Source organism: Tachypleus tridentatus, chromosome 13 (genome assembly GCF_004210375.1).
Source record: "Tachypleus tridentatus isolate NWPU-2018 chromosome 13, ASM421037v1, whole genome shotgun sequence".
Taxonomy (NCBI): domain Eukaryota; kingdom Metazoa; phylum Arthropoda; class Merostomata; order Xiphosura; family Limulidae; genus Tachypleus; species Tachypleus tridentatus.
In genome coordinates, this window is record NC_134837.1 from 63,050,212 (window position 1) to 63,070,165 (window position 19,954).

Below are 19,954 nucleotides of genomic sequence, written 5' to 3' on the forward strand. Positions count from 1 at the left end.
GGAGAACATTAGAGCATATTCAGAGGAGAAAGGCGCGCGCTTCCACCAAGATATATTGGACTTTGAACGCCGCTACTAAGGAACGTATAACGAAAACATGATTGGAGTCTATATATTTAGGGACTGATACGTGAAAGTGATTTACATTACAGTCGCAAATCTCAAAAAACTACTCACTTCCAAACATTTTTGCATAACTTTAGTATAAACACATGTAAATCTTGATTCATATGTTGTTTTATTCACACCTTATGTAAACGAAAATGTGCAAATTTGCCCGTTTTTACTTAGAAAATAGGTTAATTTCTAAGTTTCATTATCAAGGTCACAAAAACAAAGTTTGAAGGGAATAACGGCCATTTCTGTACTTATACAACATAAGCAATAAGAAATATCATACATTATCCAGGAACAAAATTTGTGTTACATAGTGTAATTAGATCAAACGAGAAAATAAGGCACACATACACAAATTGCAAGTGTCAATTTATTACTAACTAACACACATTTTGTTGAAGGCATTTGTAAATGTTTATTAACGGCATCGAATATTTTAAAATTATTTAATATTCTACAGAAAGTGTTGTTTTTAATATACTTTCATGCACCAGGACTTACCAGTTTTAATCTGATATTCAGGGTCGTCAGCGTCCGTGAAGAAGTAAACCTACAAAACAAGAATCGGTTCACTGACATCAAAAACATGGATTTTAGGGTGAGCACGTATGAAAAGAAATGTCGAGTTATTCATGACTCAACGAAGAGTTTTCATTAATGATTTAACTGGTATAAGGATAATGACTGAGTGGTATTCCAAGTACTGATGGATTGTGGTACATCCTATACGTACTGCCACGTGAATGTTGTGCGCCTATACTTCATACCCATTCCAGCTGTTCTGGAACACATTTTTATTTCAAGTGGGTTTCTCGTAATCAAGGAAGTTATGTAAATTCATGATTGATGAAAGGTTATGAAAAGTTGCTCACCTTATATGTAATTGTAAAAAAAGAAAACGCCCATAAAAACTGCAAAACATAAAACGCAAAACTGAAAATTTGTGTGCCCAATGAACCTCAATAACCATTTTGGCAAAGATCCATCCACACCCTGCGAAGTAGTTATATGTACATACAATAGACAGTACTATTATATTTATGTAGATTATTATCACAGTATCTTAGCAACTGTAAATATAAAAGCATCTTAGTACCTGTAACAGAAACCGTATCTTACTAATTGTAAATATAATAGTATCTTACTACTGTAGCTGTAACAGTATATTGGTAACTGTAACATCCTCTAAGTAACTATAACAGAAACCGTATCTTAGTAACTGTGACATCCTCCTAGTAGCTCTAACAGAAACCGTATTTTAGTAACTGTGACATCCTCCTAGTAGCTCTAACAGAAACCGTATCTTGGTAACTGTGACATCCTCCTAGTAGCTCTAACAGAAACCGTATCTTAGTAACTGTGACATCCTCCTAGTAGCTCTAACAGAAACGTATCTTACTAACGGTGACGTCTGTAATAGTACTGACTTTAGCAGTGTTTAAATAAATGTACCTTCAATATCATGTTAACAACTATGGGCTTAGTAAAACAAATATCTTAATAACTAACTATAACAACACCTTAGTAACTGTTACTGGAACGGTATTTTACGATCAGTTACTGTAATGGTATTATATTGTTTAGAGTTAACGAGGATGGAACGGTCGTCATACGAGAAAAAGTTCATTTTCTGAAACTGTTTTCTCTTGAAAATAAAATCAGGAGATAAAAGGGATCTTATTGAGATGTTTAAGATTATTAGGAAATCGATAGTGTTGATGTATTTTATTATTAGGGAACCGATAGTGTTAATGTATTTTATTATTAGGGAACCGATAGTGTTGATGTATTTTATTATTAGGGAACCGACAGTGTTGGTGTATTTTATTATAAGGGAACCGATAGTATTGATGTATTTTATTCTTTTGTATTTAACAAGGATAACAAATATCAATTGAGGTGTGGTGGGTAGGAATCATCTTCAATTAAGACAGCTTTATTATTTATAACAGGGGTGGTTGGCCTGTCGAATGTGTTACCTTCAGTTTGGTGTGGTTTAATTTGAATTTCGCATAAAGCTACTCGAATGCTATCTGCGTAGTCTTTCCTAATTTAGCAGTGTAAGACAAGAGGGAAGGCAGCTAGTCATCACCACCCACCGCCAACTCTTGGAGTACTTTTTTACGAACGAATAGTGAGATTTACCGCACATTATAACGTCCGCACGGCTAAAAGGACGAGCATGTTTGGTGTGACAGGGATTCGAACTCGCGACCCTCAGATTACAATTCGAGTGCCTTAACCACCTGGCCATGCCAAGCCGCCATCTCAAACTATCCCTCAAATACGACTTTTCTGGTAAGATAAGTGTGTTTCAGTACGACCATTAAGCAGTATAAATGATATTCATATTTGTTTGTGTGTATGTTTAGGTATGTACGTGTTTGTGCATTACATATTCTGCTTTGAAATTATAACAAAGTCATTAAAATATTTACAGTGTAAAATTGTATATGGGTTTACATTTTTTTCCTAAATCGATCAAAAATCTATAAAATATCGATCAGGCTTGACAGAGGGATCAATTATTGGTTTGTGTTCAAACTTCCTTTCTTGTTGTTTTACGAAACGTTTGATGAAACGGCCCTCTTTCTTGCTAGTGACAAAAGATTTAATAAAATGACCATCCTTCTTATCAGTACCACAACAATTGATAAAATGACCATCCTTCTTATCAGTACCACAACATTTGATAAAATGACCCTTCTTTGTTATGAGTAACAAAATATTTGATAAAAATGTCCTTTCCTTCTTATGAGTAATAAAACATTTAATAAAATGGCCTTTCTTCCTTAAGAGTAACAAAGCACTTACAGAAATAAGTTTCCTTTTGGGGAATGACATAACATGTGTGAAAATGGCCTTTCTTCCTTAGGAGCACCCCAGTGGCACAGCAGTATGTCTGCTCACTTATAACGCTGAAAACCGAGTTTCGGTACCCGCAGTGGGCAGAGCACAGATAACCCATTGTGTGCTAGGTACTTAATTCCAAACAAACAAACTTTCTGAGGAGTAATAAAACATATAATAAAATGGTCTTCAATCTTATGAATGACGGTGTACTGTTTAAACGTTCGGAACTCACGTTGTAATTCTCAATACACACTCTATACCACTGAGAAACTGATTAATTCTATTTGCATAAGTCTGGTTTCTGTTATAAAAGCCAGGCATATGCTATAAAGTAGCATATAACATTACACAGCGGGACTACTGGACGGGGTAAGATAACCTCATCCAAACTGCCATCTAGTGGTGGAACGTATTGCCAGTCTCTTTCCTAAGAACTACAGTGATGGTTCTTATGTTAATAACCTTCCTTTGTTTTTCTTTCAGTTTGAGTTTATTAGAATACAACTCTGTCGTTTGTTATCTACTTCATGTCATTTTGGCTTGGCTTTGAAGAGTAACAAAAACACCGAGTTGGTGTGGAGAGATTAGAACGTGTGCATCTTTTGACGCACTAGAAATGTGGAAGTTTGACAAGATTTTGTTGAAAGCATAAATTGTACGTTCGAAATTAGGATAAAGTACCGGTGTATTTCGAAATGAATTCTTAATACCAGTCACACCTGATGCTGTAAACAAATTATAGTAAAATATAGGTGTATTTCGAAATGAATTTTTAATACCAGTTACACTTGACGCTGTAAACAAATTAGGGTAAAATATAGGTGTATTTCGAAATGTATTTTTAATACCAGTTACACCTGACGCTGTAAACAAATTAGGGTAAAATATAGGTGTATTTCGAAATGTATTTTTAATACCAGTTACACCTGACGCTGTAAACAAATTAGGGTAAAGTATCGGTGTATTTCAAAACGAATTCTTATTACCAGTCACACCTGACGCTGTAAACAAATGAGGGGAAAGTATCGGTAAATTCTGTAAGAAAATCTTGATATTAGTCACATCTGATGCTGGACGCATATTAGAGACAGTTATAAGTATATTTTGGAACAAATTCATGGAATACGTTTTTATAAGTGTAAAAATGCACATGGGCTACCAACTGCGTGCTCGTCACGAAGAACGAACCGCAAATGTAAGCGTTAACAAGCTACATGCGCGTAGAGCGGGATATCAGTCAGGGTCGACACTGTTGAGAATCTTATTCAAACTAAGAATATATTTCTTAAAGGTGAAATTGAATCGTAAATAAACACTTACTGCTCGACTTTAATTATCGTTCACATAGACAAATTTATTCTTTAACCAGTTGACAGGTAGCAAATCTGTGGCGATATTTAAAATCCTCTAACACCTAATACTTGTTTATCAAATTCACTTTTGGGGTATTTCTCACCCTATTCGGGGTCTTACGTTGCTTAAAATACCCGTGAAGGTTTTTTCATTTTATTTTTTAATCCCAATTTCATCACGTTTTTCAGAAGGGGGTATGTAGGGGTTTAGGTTTAACAGATACTTTCGCGCATGTTAAAAAGATTAGCTCGCAGAAAAGCTAAAATAACCTGTCAGTTCCAGGAACTAAGTCTGTCTTCTCTCTCCTTCTATAACTCTTTCGAGAATCAGTTCTCTTGCCTACCGCAGCTGAGGCAAAAACATGTACAGCATTTAGAGATGGAATGATTCCATAATCTAATTCATCACTTGGGTTTATATTTTAATCTTATTTCTATGGAGTGTATGTTTTGCTATAGCAAAGCCACATCGAGCTATCTGCTGAGTCCACCGATGGGAATCGAATCCCTGATTTTAGCCTTGTAAATCTGTATACTTACCGCTGTACTAGCGAGGGACGTTTCTGTGGGAAGTTTCTTGAATACGATAATCTTCGGGGTTCATATAAGGTAGTTGTTAGCAATTTATTTAAGATCCATAAAAACCTAGACAAAGTACCTTTTTCTCAAAGTGTTGGCCCTGGCATGGCCTCGTGGTTAAGGCACTCGACTCGGAATCTGAGGGTTGCGAGATCGAATCCCCGTCACACCGAACATGCTCGCCGTTTCAGTCGTGGGGGCATTATAAAATTACGATCAATCCCACTATTCGTCGGTAAAAAAGTAGCCCAAGAGTTGGCGGTGAGAGGTGATGACTAGTTGACTTCCCTCTAGTCTCACACTGCTGAATTAGGGACGGCTATCGCAGATAACCCTCGAGTAGCTTTACGCGAAATTCAAAACAAAACAAACCATAAAGTGTTCGTAAAACTTCCTGGGAGTTGTTGTTGTTTTGAATTAAGCACAAAGCTACACAGCTATCTGTGCTCTGCCCACCACGGGTATCGAAACCCGGTTTTTAGCGCTGTAAGTCCGCAGACATGCCCCTGAGCCACTGGGGGGGGGAGGGGCTTCTTGGAAGAAACATTTTTTATTTTTTATTTTCTTTACAAGAAGAAGAATAATTTTAATTAATTTATATCTGTAGATCAATTAATAATAAATTAATGCGTGGCGTTGTATATTTCATTTTAAATAAACACAAATATACAGCAAAGAAATATATCCGAACTGGAAAGCGAGCAAGTGGAAAACAAACGTTCGACAGAAGGTAGACCGAACAGAGTGTTTCACACCAAACATAAGCGAGAAAGGGAGCAAACTCAAAGCAAGCTTACAAAAGGTGATTCCAGGTGGTAGTTCCCACGGCATATAAAACCTACGACCCCAGCTGATCCTTCCACGAGCAGTCTTTGTTCGAATCTCTCTCTCTCTCTCTGACTTCACATGACAATAATCACGTTGCAGCTACCAAACTGTGAAATCCACCCCTCAATATCCACCTTCCTCCCTTACCTAACGTACGTTTTCTTGCTCAGTAGGCTTAACATTGCATTTAAAGTGCGCGGCCATAATTTATTTCTTCTTTGCCCTAAACTGCAGCGGAATGCATTGTAATGTGGTTTTATACAATACACAATGATGTCTGTGAATTACAATACAATTTCTTGGTGAATGGATTCTATGGCTACCTGCTAACCCCAGCCAAGGTTCCCAACTTTTCACCCTTCCTTTTAGTCGAAATGTCGCATTTGTATGAGATTCAAAAAAACACCCCTCCTCACAATATTTTTTCAAGACAGTGCTAATTTGGGATGTTTTGGAATCACGTATGGGCGTATTTTGAGTGTTTTTTGAAAACATATAAAACTCCATGTGCTATAAATTAAAAACCCTGATTAAAAATTTCAGTTGGAATAGAATCTAGATTATAAAGCAATAGTAGCAATCTAACATAACAAGCGCTTTCATGAAACTAACTAAGCAAGCTAATCACCGCCAGCAAATTAATGTAACAAATTAAACACTAACAGTAAATAAACTAAGCACTGGTAACAAAGTGAATGGAAGACAATTTTGTCAGACAACAATCGCCACCAATTCTTGACCTATTATTTACTAACGAATACTGCAATTGATCGCACATTATAACAGCTTGTGGCTGATAGGGCAAACATACTCAGTGCCTTATTACAGGGTGGTCCGTAAGTTCCTACCCATCCATATATCTTATGTATCCAGTGTATCTGTGTGCTTTCCCTCATTCTCGCTGCATAATATTATGCACAATACGCTCTTCAAGTGTAAATGGGCTTACATCGGCCATATTTCTCTGATAAAAAAGAAACAAGTTTATAATACGTGTGTAATTGAATATAACATAATAACATATGGATGAGTAGGGACTTACGGGCCACCCTGTATTTTACATACACTTATAACGTAGTGTTTTGTAAACTCTGAAGTCGATCAAATACAACCAAATAAATAAATATCTTCTTTAAAGATTCAATGTGCAGATATTAATCGTGCTTCCAGTTTTATCTGAAGAGGATCTCCAATTCCTGGATTTCTAGCCCCGTTTTGCCCCTCAAAGACCACATATTTTTATTTTATGTTAAGATTTTATGTAGCGTATAAGGTTAATTTATTAAACTTATAATTTTTGTTTTCAAATTCTGACTTACATGTACCAGAGTAGCAATAGAGATGCAGCTTTTGTAAAATAATTCTGCCAATAAACGTAACACCTGGTTGATAGTTTCAATTTATCTTTTGTTATTAAGCACAAAACTACACACAAGGCTATCTCTGTTCTGCCCACAACGAGTATCGAAACCCCGGTTTCTAGCAGCATAAGTCGGTCGACCTACTGATGTGTCAATACAAGACAAATCTCTCTCTTCTTACGTCTTGATAATGTGAAGAATTGCGCGCATGTTATTTGACAGAAAAATCTGTTGGCATGATTCTACTCGTTGACTGAATAAAACAAAACAAAAACATATAATAAAACTCATGAAATCAACTGACCTATATTTTACGCCGAAGTTACAGGAAATATACCAGTCTTTATTATGCATTTTGTATTAAACTATTCCCATTAATTGTTTTCATATGACCTCCAGTATAAAATGCCTGGAACTAAAAGAAATAAAATTTTCATTTCAAGTGGCGCGTGAAGACGAGAATTGTGCACTTGCTGGTGTCCCAAGGCAACCGAATGCGTCTGAGCGGCACGTGCTAGAGCAGGTTCGCGGTTGTACTGGTGATGCACGTGAACTAACGGGAAGAAAAACGGAAATCTTTCTTAAAACGTCAGTGGAAATGCACTGTTCACATACTTCGGACAACCACGGTGACTTTTTTCACACTTTTAAATTAAAATGTGACTACAAGCTCTCATTTTATGTTAACGTTACGGTAATCAGTTCGCCGTACCTTGTAATTTACAGCACGGGCAATATTGAAGGAGGCGTCATTTTCACCGGGCGAAATTAAATTTTGCCAACTCTCACACGAAACCAAGTCATGCGTGTCCACTTGGAATGCTAAAACCACTTCATATAGAATCTTTTGGTTGTGCTAGCCTTTCGTATTTTCTGTTTTAACTGGAGCTGGTGTTTCCAGCACTGAATGTGTATATATCGTTCGTACGCGTCTAAACGACCACACTGAATCTCAAAATGGCGGAACTCCTAAGCTTGCATTGTTTGCTTCAGCTATTGGTTAGCATTACGTTTAAGAACACTCTCATCTGTGGTTTAATAGCTGCAGGAAACCCTGATCAAAACATGGACTCGATAAAATTAACAGTTTTTCGATGCCCTAATTTCGTGACTTCCCCAGTGGCACAGCGGTACATGTGCGGACTCACACCTCTAGAATCCGAGTTTCGATATCCGTGATGGGGAGAGAGCAAATAGTCCACTGCGTAGCTTTGTGCTTAATTCTAAATAAGCCTAATTTCATAAAGAATTGCAACATAAGACACAAGTGTAACCTTCCTTACTTTTTGTTTTACCAAAAAAAAGTGATTACTTACGTGCCAAACGTGCCTTTAATTCTTTCAAACGTTAATAATAACAACAAAAGTTTTTCACGATAGTTATCTTCATGTAATAGTAAGTCTACAGATTTACAACGCTAAAATCAGGGGTTAGATTCCCCTCGGTGGACTCAGCAGATAGCCCAATGTGGCTTTGCTATAAGAAAATACACACAAGGCCGGCATGGCCAGGTGGATAAGGCACTCGATTTGTAATCTGACGATCACGGGTTCGAATCCCCGTCGCACCAAACATGCTCGCCCTTTCAGCCGTGGGGACGTTATAATGTGACGATCAATCCCATTATTCGTTGGTAAAAGAGTAGCTCAAGAGTTGGTGGTGGGTGGTGATTACTAGCTGCCTTCTCTCTAGTCTTGCACTGCTAAATTAGAAATGACTAGCGCAGATAGCCCTCATGTAGCTTTGCGTGAAATTCAACACAAAACATCTTCATATAACTTTTGACGAAATATAGGATGAAAACGACTCATTCGTTTAGCTGAGAACTTTATGTATAGAATTTAATATATTTAAGCACACGTCAAAATAAATGTTTATATGAATTCCATATTTAATACTTTGCACATTTTAAGTTTTTAGTCGCCCCTGTAGAAAGGAATTCTACATTTTGAAACCACTAGAGAGTTTGTTTACATAATATTAAATCGAACCTATCGATATTTTATAGGTCATTTCATTCTATGTCCAGTAATGTTCCTTTTTACAACCGTGCATCTTGACAATAGCCCTGCAGTGTATATTCCATTGTAAAAGGCTCCTTCGTGAGCTGTCGTTGTCAAAGAACGCGACTTCTCTGTGCACGTTTTCCATAATCTATCTACTACACAAATGCGACGGTTTCCCAACGCCTGTTTCCACAGTCCAACCCCAAAGGTATCGATAGGGAGAGCTGCGTCCGGCAACTTGACCGGTATGTCTTTGCTTGGAATTGCGTTGGTGTTTGTTTCATTCTCCATTTGCTTTAAAGCATAAGATAGTTGAACAGACATGTCGAGGAAACGTGTCGCTTTTCTAAACTAAAATTTGTTTTGAACAACTTTTATCATTGAACTACTTTGTGATGGCGAATTATCACCTGTTACAAAACGCCTCACTTTGCTCACCACGGCTGTGATATGACTTGTTGCAGGTCTCTTTCTAGATGGTGCTGGTGTCCATGTTGATCCGTATTTCAATGTTTTCCATAGCCATTAAATACGGGAGATATCCCCATCTTAGAAATTTTAATTCCCCGATTTGGACACATCTTTACGATTCGAGTTACATGTTCTTTCCAAATTAAAAAACAAAAAACGATAAAATTTCGGTGCATCACGCCACCTACAGAACGATAAACAACGTTATTCTGATACATTTGTTCTACCATGACTGTGGTTACCTCGTGACTTACTGATTAACTTACATTGTGATCATATTGTTTTTGAGATATGACAACAAATAGTGGTGATTGTGCAACTGTTGATAACATATTTGTTCGAGTGGGTAGAGACTTCGAAGTGCAACAGTAAAAGTTCCACTCTGAAGTGGATGGGTGGGTTATATTATAATTGCCATTCTGGATAGTATTGGATCACGGACAGAACTAGAAAAACGTCAAAAAACGTTCAACCTGGCAAACTGCACGTTCAGTACTGGTTTACAAAAGTAATGGTGATAAAACCGATAAATATTTCATCTCATAAAGAAAGTTGTTAAAAAGGATTTTCTCTTTTGTCCGCTCGTTCATCTGTCATGAGCGGTCTGAGCGAGATATAGGATACAGGATATGTTGCTGATGGATATTTCAGCAAATGTTTGGTTGATTCTTTATAACGAATATGTTAAAAACACCAACCTTTGTCTCAAATCATCTCAAAATTGAGGACAAATTAGCCAACTTAAACCCTCTGGTGTGTAAAAGATGAAACAGATGAAGGAAACAAGTTTGGATATTCACAGCCACGATCTATGGAGAAAAAATATTTATTTCCTACCTTTAAGTAAGATGTTATTATTTGTTGTTACGGAAAATTTCAACGAAATTAAAAAAAACACAAATGAAACCCACGTTTATGGAACCTTTAAGTTAAACACAAAGCTACGCAAAGGGTTATCGTGGAGGTATCGAAACTCGGCTTCTAGCTTTGTATCTTGTGTCTGTTCGACCAGACAACACTTACATGTGAATGTCTTAAAACAACTAGTTATATATATTAAATAGTCCTTAACACGGTGTTCTGTATAATGACTGATTAAAGGAATATATACAAAAGGCAGGGAAAGCTTCAATCGTATGTACCACAAGCGTGTTTAAGTTATTTAAAAAAAAACTACTTTTGAAGTACGGTTGGACCAACTGGAATCGTCAACTATTTATTTAATAAAAATTACGTAAGAACTTGCAAAACTAGTCAACATGAATTACAGACAGGCGTTACCTAAAGACTTCCAAAACTAGTCAACATGAATTATACACAAGTGTTACACGAGAGTCTTACAAAACCAGTCAACATGAGTCACAGCTTCATGAAGACTTACAAAACTAGTACACATGAGTTAAACACAAGTGTTATGTAAGGACTTAAAATGCCAGCTACAGTGGTAATTAGAACTACATTAGACTAACATTTAAATGTGGATTATGGAATACCTTGCTATCACAACGGCGATCAAACAGGAGAGTCAACAGTTTCAGAAACAAATGTTAATAAAGTTGCTAACATAATTTTCGGACACTTTCAATATTTATTTACCTGATATTTCGCTAATACGAACCAAGTCTTTAAGATCACGTCCATTCTTGAACGATGAAAACTTTTAGTAGTTTTTATCCCGATGAATATGTCTTCCGTTTCAGTCTTCACCCCTGTTTTTGTTGGTTCTAATTCCCCACCAAGAGTTCTCGGTCTTGAACCCCGCTTGAGTCCAGTTTTGTGATCTGTACCTTGTACTTGTTCCAGCTTGTGAAGAACGCGATCGGAACGAACATACACACGGTCAGTGTTAAGAACTGAACGCGACGCGCGATCTTTCATCACGTTACTCACTTCCCACGAATAAACAGGGGAACGTTCCGTCTCAGCGGTAGGAGATAAGTTTGAAGCTAGAAGAATATTTCTTCTTGTTTCGGAAAACTGTCGACGTTGACCCTGCCATAAGATAATAATTACAGTATAACACACCAATACTGTCACAGCGGCAGTGCCATTTAACATTCTCCTCGGAGTGAGACGCATGACGTCCGGGTGGGTTGGTATAGTGACACTGACGGAATGCAAGAAGTGTGCCTGTTTTAGTACAGTCGCTGTTACTAAACTTGTTCACACGTGGCGGAGTCCTCTTAACATCAGCTGAGTGCCAGTAAACCTGACTACCAAAAGATGGCGGCACTAGTTAAATGGAATTAGTTTCGAAAGAGTCTTTTAGAATAAACCACCAACAACGTCGTAACAATGGAGCAACTTTTTGCGGGCACGTAATCGTGTCAATTACCATTACTTTTTGAAATAGACACTTGGAACGACAGAGCTAACATGCGTGACTACTTAACATGCGCGCGCAGTTTTTAATACAAAATCAGCTAATTTGCTACGTGTACTATACAGAATGAACATCTTTCGTTCTTAACAGCCACCAATTTCCTCAGTTATTAAGAACAACAAATCCTAAACGCTGTTAAAAGAAAAATGTTTTCAGAACATTGTGTGTTGTTGTGTTTTAAAGCTTGATTACCTATCCAGAAAACACACGACACCCCTCGCGCGTGTATATCGTACGCTATTAAACGAAAAAAAGAAAATTGTTTAATTAAACAGAGATTATATCTTTCTAATCCTGTAAATATGTCTATCTCTGTTACTCCGATACACAGAAACAACGCAGTTTTGTAATATTTATGCAGATAACAAGCCAGTTTCTTCGGATAAGAGGCGAGATGAAATATTTCACTTCAGAATACAATTAGGATAGTTATATAAACCACATAAGAGGATCCTGTTTACTTGTGAACCTTTAAACAATAGCTTGGCTTGTTTTACATTCCTTCATCAAAAAAGTGTTTGCTTGGCTTGGCCAAACAACAAGAGTTTTTTGTTAGCTAAGATTGAGATGTATTTAAAAGTAGCTATGGGGCGTTGAAAGCTATTCTAGTGAATGGCACTGCTGCCTACAGTTGGAACTCTACCTGTGTCATAAAATAAAAATAAATAAACTAAAGACACTACGTATGGAACAAATAATATTAAAGCCTGTATTAATGTAGATATTTTATAAACAAAACAAAACAAAACTTACTCCGGAAATGTATTAATTTAATTTAATGAACTTTTAAAGAAAGTATTTGGATAATAAGTAAATAAATAAATGAGATTTTACGATCCCCCACACCCGTGGATAATCGGTAAGACAGGTTTATATTTGTTTTCGAATTTCAAGCAAAGTTACAAGAGGGCTGTTTGCGCTACCCGTCCCTAATTTAGCAGTGTAAGACTAGAGGGAAGGCAGCTAGTCATCTCCCCACACCGTCAACTCTTGGGCTATTCTTTTACCAAGGAGCAGTGAGATTGACCGTCACATTATAACGCCAACACGGATGAAAAGGCAAGTATGTTTGGTGTGACGAGGATTCGAACCCGCAACCCTCAGACTACGAGTCGAACGCCTTAATCCACCTGGCCATGACAGGCCTCAGAAGGTTTATAACCCTAAATATCAGGTTTTGATACCTGTGGTAACTTTTCATGGTTTTGTGCAGCTTTGTGCTTACCAATTACAATAATAAAACAGCAAACATAAAATCGGGCCTCCATGGCGTCCCGTTAAAAACCGGGTTTAGATACCCGTGGTGGACACAGTGCAAGTGGCACATTAACAATTACAAAGAAAAAAAGCCAAAGATTATGCCTCCAGAGATTCAGCAGGAAGTCTGAATATTTATGAGACTAAAAACTGGTTTTCAATACCTGTGGTGGTTACAGCACAGGTAATCTATCACGTAGCTCCTTACTTTATTATTTTTGTCGAGTCAAACAAGCAAAAAGCAACAGGTTATGATCATAAATAAGTTAAACTGACGGAATTGTATAACAATGTACTGTATTGCCATCTGTTGAGAAGTATACGAGTTAGAAAAATAGCTAATTGGCTTTCACCCCAAATTATTCAATATTTTACTCTAAATTTCTTCAGTGCGTTATCTAATTGAATGCAAATTTGAGTAAACATTGATCCAGTAAATCTTAAGATAGTAAGATTGGATATAGAACCCCACAATAACCAAAGTAGCGTTCATATTACCGTCAATCCATATGGTATTTAACTTTTCTACATAAATATTAGCTTATTCTCATTATCCTGAAATTTATATTACAATAAAGTAACAAACACGGTTTTTAATATGTAGATTTTTTGTAAATCCGATAGTATTAAAGTCTGTTCGAATCACCAGCAAGACACAGAAGACAAATAATCTAATCTAAATCATTAAAAATGTTATATAATTATATTTATGATTCAAATTGCAAAGGTTTAAATTATAGTTGAAACAGCTACCACTAGATGACACTTAAATGACGGAGCTGAAAAATTAAGTAAGACGGATTTACAATAGAACTGTTTGGAACAATTTGAATTAAAACAACAATAAAACGATTACTAGATAACATTCCTAAGGTCAAAGTGTTGTGGTAATTTAAATTTAAATTGAGTTTCTTTGTATAAAAATCAGTTGAATTTCTAATTAACCATTCATTGTTGACAGTTTTGAACTTTATGTTATGGCACAAACATTACACATTTATGGAACCATAATTATACTTTATCCACTTTACTCATATTACCATAAGAAGAAGAAAAAATAGTTAAAATATATTTGCTAATAAACTGTCTCTTTCTGTTCCTCGTTACTAGTTAAAAACTGTTTACTTCTGTCAACAAACTGTTAATTTCAATTCATCTTAAAAGGTCTCCATCAAAGAGTTGCATTGATTTTAAAGCAAAAAGATGCACAGTGGCTATCTGTACGGTTTCTACAGTCAAGGATCGAACCAGGAATGTTAGCACTACTAGACCAAAACTTAGCAGTGAGCTTCGGACGGTCGTGGTAGGTACAGAGAAATTATCTGTTAGTAATTAAGAGAGAGAAAAAAAAAAAGACAAAGACCAAGTATATTTAACATGTATATTTGTTCACATAACTAGAATTACTATAAAGAAGAAACGTTGTTCTCACGACCCTAACTGGACTTTAATAAAACTTTAACTTTACACACATTCTCTCACTCATAAGACTAGACTTTCCTGTCAACCGTCCATAAATTTTAAAAGCACATACCTATAACTGGATATATTACGCACGATTTAGTAACAATGGATTTATATTTCTGAAAACAAAAAACGTGATTCAGCGTTCGCTTTTCCTTGTTTTATTTATTTTGTTGTTGTTGCTGCTGTTAAAATAGAATGTGGTATTTAAAAAATATATATCATCCCATCAATTATGTAAGGAGCTACTCTCTTAACTGGAAAGATATACGAAACATTCTTGAAAGATAATATTAGATGTTTTATTATAAATGTCTAAAACACATTCCTTTGTTAACTCAGTGACAAGCTTAAGGGCTTGTGAAGCTAAGATACGGAGTTCTATTGCTTTGATTGGCACAACACAGATGGTCTGTTAAATAGTTTAACACTTAACAACGAACAAGACATAAGTAATTCAGTGAGTTCTGAATGTTAATACTTAGGGCATGTGATGAAAGTTTTGGGTGTAAAAACGTTACAATCAAATTCCCGAACTTATTATTTGAACTTATAATAGTTAATGACAGTTTCTTTCAACAGATTTGTACTTGCTAACGTAGAAATTAAAAACATACTTTTGGTTTTTGGCAATTTGTAGTTATAACGCGTAAATTATTGAATACTTCAAAGAAAAGTTGCCGAATTTGGTAATTTTTTATCAAATTTCGTAAATTTGGCTCTGTTTGGTAAATTTTGCTAATTTACCTGTTGCGCGGTCAATAAAAGATTTTCAAATTTATTGTCTCCTTTACGTGAAATTTGACCTTGTGATAATGCTTTATAAGGACGAGTTTTATGTTTAAATGTTTGCTTTATGAGGGTTTATTGAGCAGGCGCAAGATGGGTTTGGTTTGTTTTGAATTTCACGCAAAGCTACACAATGGCTATCTACGCTAGCCGTCTATAATTTTGCAGTGTAAGACTAAAGGAAAGGCAGCTAGTCACCACCACCCACCGCCAACTCTTGAACTACTCTTTTACCCACGAATAGTGGAATTGACCGTCACATTATAACGCCCCCACGGCTGAAATGGCGAGCATGTTTGGCATGGCGAGGATTCGAACCCGCACCCCTCAACTTACGACTCGAGTGCCTTATCCACCTGGCTATGCCGAAATGCAGGTGTACGATAATTTCAGACAATGATAATCCATCAGTGACTCTTTTAGTCTTGTTTTCATATACTTTTGCTATTGTTATGATTTCGTGAGATGCGAGTCGTAAGTATTAGTTTACGGTGTAATGCATTCTTTAATTTTAAATTTGTGGTTTGTTTGATTGTTACAATTTTATTTAATTTACATTTAATCTAACCCACAGATCATAATGGCTGAGAAAAGGAATGATAAGGATAGTGATTTAGTAGAAAGTCCGTGCAAGAACGTAAGCCTACATAGGCTTAGTTACGAACAGAAATGTCAGTTGCCAAAAAAATGGCTCAATGACCCTAAGTTTAGTTGTGTCAGTCGAAGATCGAAAAAACGTAAATAAGCCATTTTGTAAAATATGCAGTTTTGACTTATCTGGGAGTGTTATCATACTTGAGAAACATCTTGACAGTGAAAAACATTAAAAAATATTAAAGTAAGTGCCCAGACTTCTAAAGTAACTGATTTCGTACGGCCTTCTATTTCCTCATGTAGCATGTCTGAAGTGGCTTCCACTGAACTTAAAATGTGTGCGTTTGTGGCAAAACACAAACTCCCCATTTCAATACTAGATCACCTTCCAGACTTTCCATCTAATGCATGCCCTGATTCTAAAATTGCAAAGAGAATTAAAGGTACAAGAACAAAAGGAACAGCTACTTATCGTAATGTCACTGGTGAAGAATACTTAGAAATGATTATAGCACGATTAAAAAATATTAAATTTTCATTAATTATTGACAAAAGTACAGATGTATGTACAAAAAACAACTTGTTATGATAGCTAGATTTTATGATAGCCACATTCAAAAAACATTTAACAAGTTTTTAACTCTTTTGGAAATTAATTGCTGTACTGCTCAAGACATTTACAATTCTATAGTAAATGTTTTTTAAAAAATATGGAATCCCATTTAAAAATTTGATAGGCTATGCAAGTGTAATGATGGGGTCAAAAAGCGGTGTTCAAAGTCTTCTGAAGCAAAAGGTGCCATATCTCTTTGTACAAGGTTCTGTACGCCATTGCATGTGTTTATGTGCATCCTATGCACGTTCTGAACTTCCAACTTACTTAGATGAGCTGACCAGAAATATTTATTCATATTTGTAAAACAGCCCAAAGAGATTATATGAATATGCAGGATTTTAGGAATTTACCCAGACTGACATCATAGCTGTACTTGATGGTTTTCACTTCAGTAAGTGGTAGAAAGACGATTGAATCAATGGCCAGCACTTGTCTTATTTTTTACTTCAGCAACATTAGAAGATTTGATGACTTTAGCATCTACAATACCAGAAGGTTTACAGAATCCAATTGTACAAATGTACTTTGCATTTCTAACTTTTATTCTGCCATATGTAAATAAAATAAATTTAGTGTTTCAGAATCCATAGGCTACGCGCCTCAATCAACGGTAGTATGAAAGGTATCCTTAGTAATTTTATTAAAAGACAAGTACTAAAAAATACAGATATATCAAAAATTAACATCAACGATCCTTCAATTTACCTTCCCGAAAGTGAAATATATCGTGAAGCAAGAACTGAAATTATCTTTCCAGAATATTCTTCCAAAATCCAAACCAAAGAACTTGAAGAATTTCAGCTTAAGACATTGAATTTTTGTGTCAAACTAACCAAGAAAATGTACAAATGGTTTGTATCATCTGGTATGTTTACATATTTACAGCTATTTGAAGCTTTAGATCCAGAAAATGTTTCTCAAAGACAGCCACATTCAATTGTCCCACTGGCCATGAAATTTCCTAATTTTATTAAGGAAAAAAAAAGAGTATGAACATATCAACAGAGAATAACGAGAGTTACCTTTGTAAGTGAATGAAGTTTCAGAACCAGAGAAATACCGGTATTATATTTCTCACGAAAAATGTGGAGACAAATTTTGTTTTCCAATTATCTCCAAATTAATGATAAACTTACTATCATTGCCTTATTCATAGGCTGCAGCAGTAAGACTGTTCTCTTTAGTAAACAATATAAAGGTAAAAAACCGTTCCTGTCTAAGTGCGAAAACACTAACTACCTTATTATATGGTAAAAATATTTTAGAAACACATTTAAAGAATGGCAACCATCTGAAAAATTGTGCAAAAAAATGAAGGAAACTAAATTGTATACCAATGAAGAAGAAAAAACACCAAGGTTTTAATAAAATAAGGTTAGTTATACATTTTATTATTTAACTTGGTAAAATCCAAGAATTTTCGGTAAATTTTAGAAAATTATTTGGTAAAATCCAAGAAAATCATCTGGCAACCATGCTCCAAGTGTCCTTTCACACTCTATTGCGTATATCGCGTCATCTAGAAAGAAGTTATGATACTAAACGGTTAAACTTTGAAAATAAATTTTACTTTTTATTACACAGAATTCTATTTTCATATGATATTAATAATTAAAAACAAGGCAGGGAAATAGCATATAACAATCTCAGTGTAATAAAAACACTTTCTAAAATTATTTTAAAATATATAAATTTTATGCCTTTTTCTAACAGTATGAAAACATTCGAAGAGATAGTAGGAAAATTTTATATACTTAAAAAGGTTTTATGTAACTTGTATATTTTTCAATGAAAACGAACTTTTAAGTGTTTTGCAGTGATGTTAGTATCTTCATTATTTTAGCAGGCGTACAGAATTTAATGTCTAGATGGCGTTATCAAAGGTGGATTATCTGTTGTTTGTCTGAAGAAAAATTATAAATTCAATTATTAGCGATTGATTAATGTATCAATTAACACTGAAGATGGCCTAAGAAGGTCGAAACGTTGTTCTCTATTTTATTTTGATAAAAGTGTTAATATCCATACCAGCCATCCTAAGATACATTTTGACTTCAAGTGGGTTTCTCGTCATCACGAATAGCGATTCATTAATTTAATTTTAAAAAGTGAAGATAAAATGATAACCGTTTCATCCGAGGTTTCGCATTATAAAACTATCTTCAGCAACTTACTAAATACATGAAAATATAACAACTAACTATTAACCGGCATAGCAAATAATTCATTCATTTTGCATAGAGAGTAAATATTTATGTCAAAACTATTTCTTTAAAGGATCCCCCACAGATAGCCCATTTTGTAGCTATGTGCTTAATTCTAAACAATCAATTTTCCCCAAATCCAAAAACATAAGTAGATCTAACTTTTAAAATCTACAAAATTATAATCTGAGTTTCTTTGCATTTCTTACTATATAGGTTCAATGTGATATTTGAATTTTCTCGAACTAGTGTTGCAACTTCTTTTATTTGTGATTACACAAATGGAAACTAATTTGTAATGCATTGTTATCCATTTTTCTTGACCTGAGTGTAGCCCAGTGGATTGTGGAGCTAAAAATCCGTGGTTTCTGTCCCTATACCGCAAAAAAAAACACACGAACAAACAACAAAATACACGCTATGCACTTTAGGAATATGGTTGCGTTACAAACGAGTGTGTGAACGTGTACGAGATTGCAAGGAGTGTTGCAGTTAGTTGTTAGGTTATTAATTAATATAGGTGTAAAGACGTTCCTTTATTTATATCAGTTCAAAACTTGTAGCTTTAAAAGTTATGGGCCTTAACTGTGGGGATATACGGTGATTAATTTTACTTGAATACACTGCAGCTGTGCCATACATAATTATGATCACAAAACCTTCCGATACACCAAACATTTTCAACTACATAACAACAAAGCAAATTCGATACTGTTAAGCTTTTCTAAGTAAGCACGTCATTCACCTACTGACGTCATTGTTTGAAATGTCCAATGAAAATTACGTCTTGTTTGTTTTTTAATTTCGTGCAAAACTACACGAGGGCAATCTGCGCTAGCCGTCTCTAATTTAGCAGTGTAAGACTAGATGGAAGGCAGCTAGTCATCATCAGCCACCGCCAACTCTTGGGCTACTCTTTTACCAAGTGGGATGGACCGTACATTATAACGCCCCCATGGCTGAAAGGGCAAGCATGTTTGGTGTGACGGGGATTCGAACCTGCGACTCTCGGATTACGAGTCGAACGTCTTAATCCACCTGGCCATGCTGGGCCACATGTTTTGAAGGTAGAATATATCA

General features: G+C 35.6%; 1 protein-coding gene across 1 annotated transcript in view; it reads right to left on the reverse strand.

Annotated features, from left to right (window-relative positions):
• The window catches only part of LOC143236996 (fringe glycosyltransferase-like), a 38,799-nt gene extending 27,027 nt beyond the window's left edge, over positions 1 to 11,772 (reverse strand). The window contains exons 1-2 of the mRNA XM_076475776.1: positions 11,164 to 11,772; positions 619 to 667 (exon numbers count right to left, since the gene is read on the reverse strand). Of these exons, the coding sequence (XP_076331891.1) occupies positions 619 to 667; positions 11,164 to 11,646 (532 nt within the window). The 5' untranslated portion in view covers positions 11,647 to 11,772. The remainder of the gene's footprint in view (positions 1 to 618; positions 668 to 11,163) is intronic.
• Between the last annotated feature and the right edge of the window lie 8,182 nt (positions 11,773 to 19,954).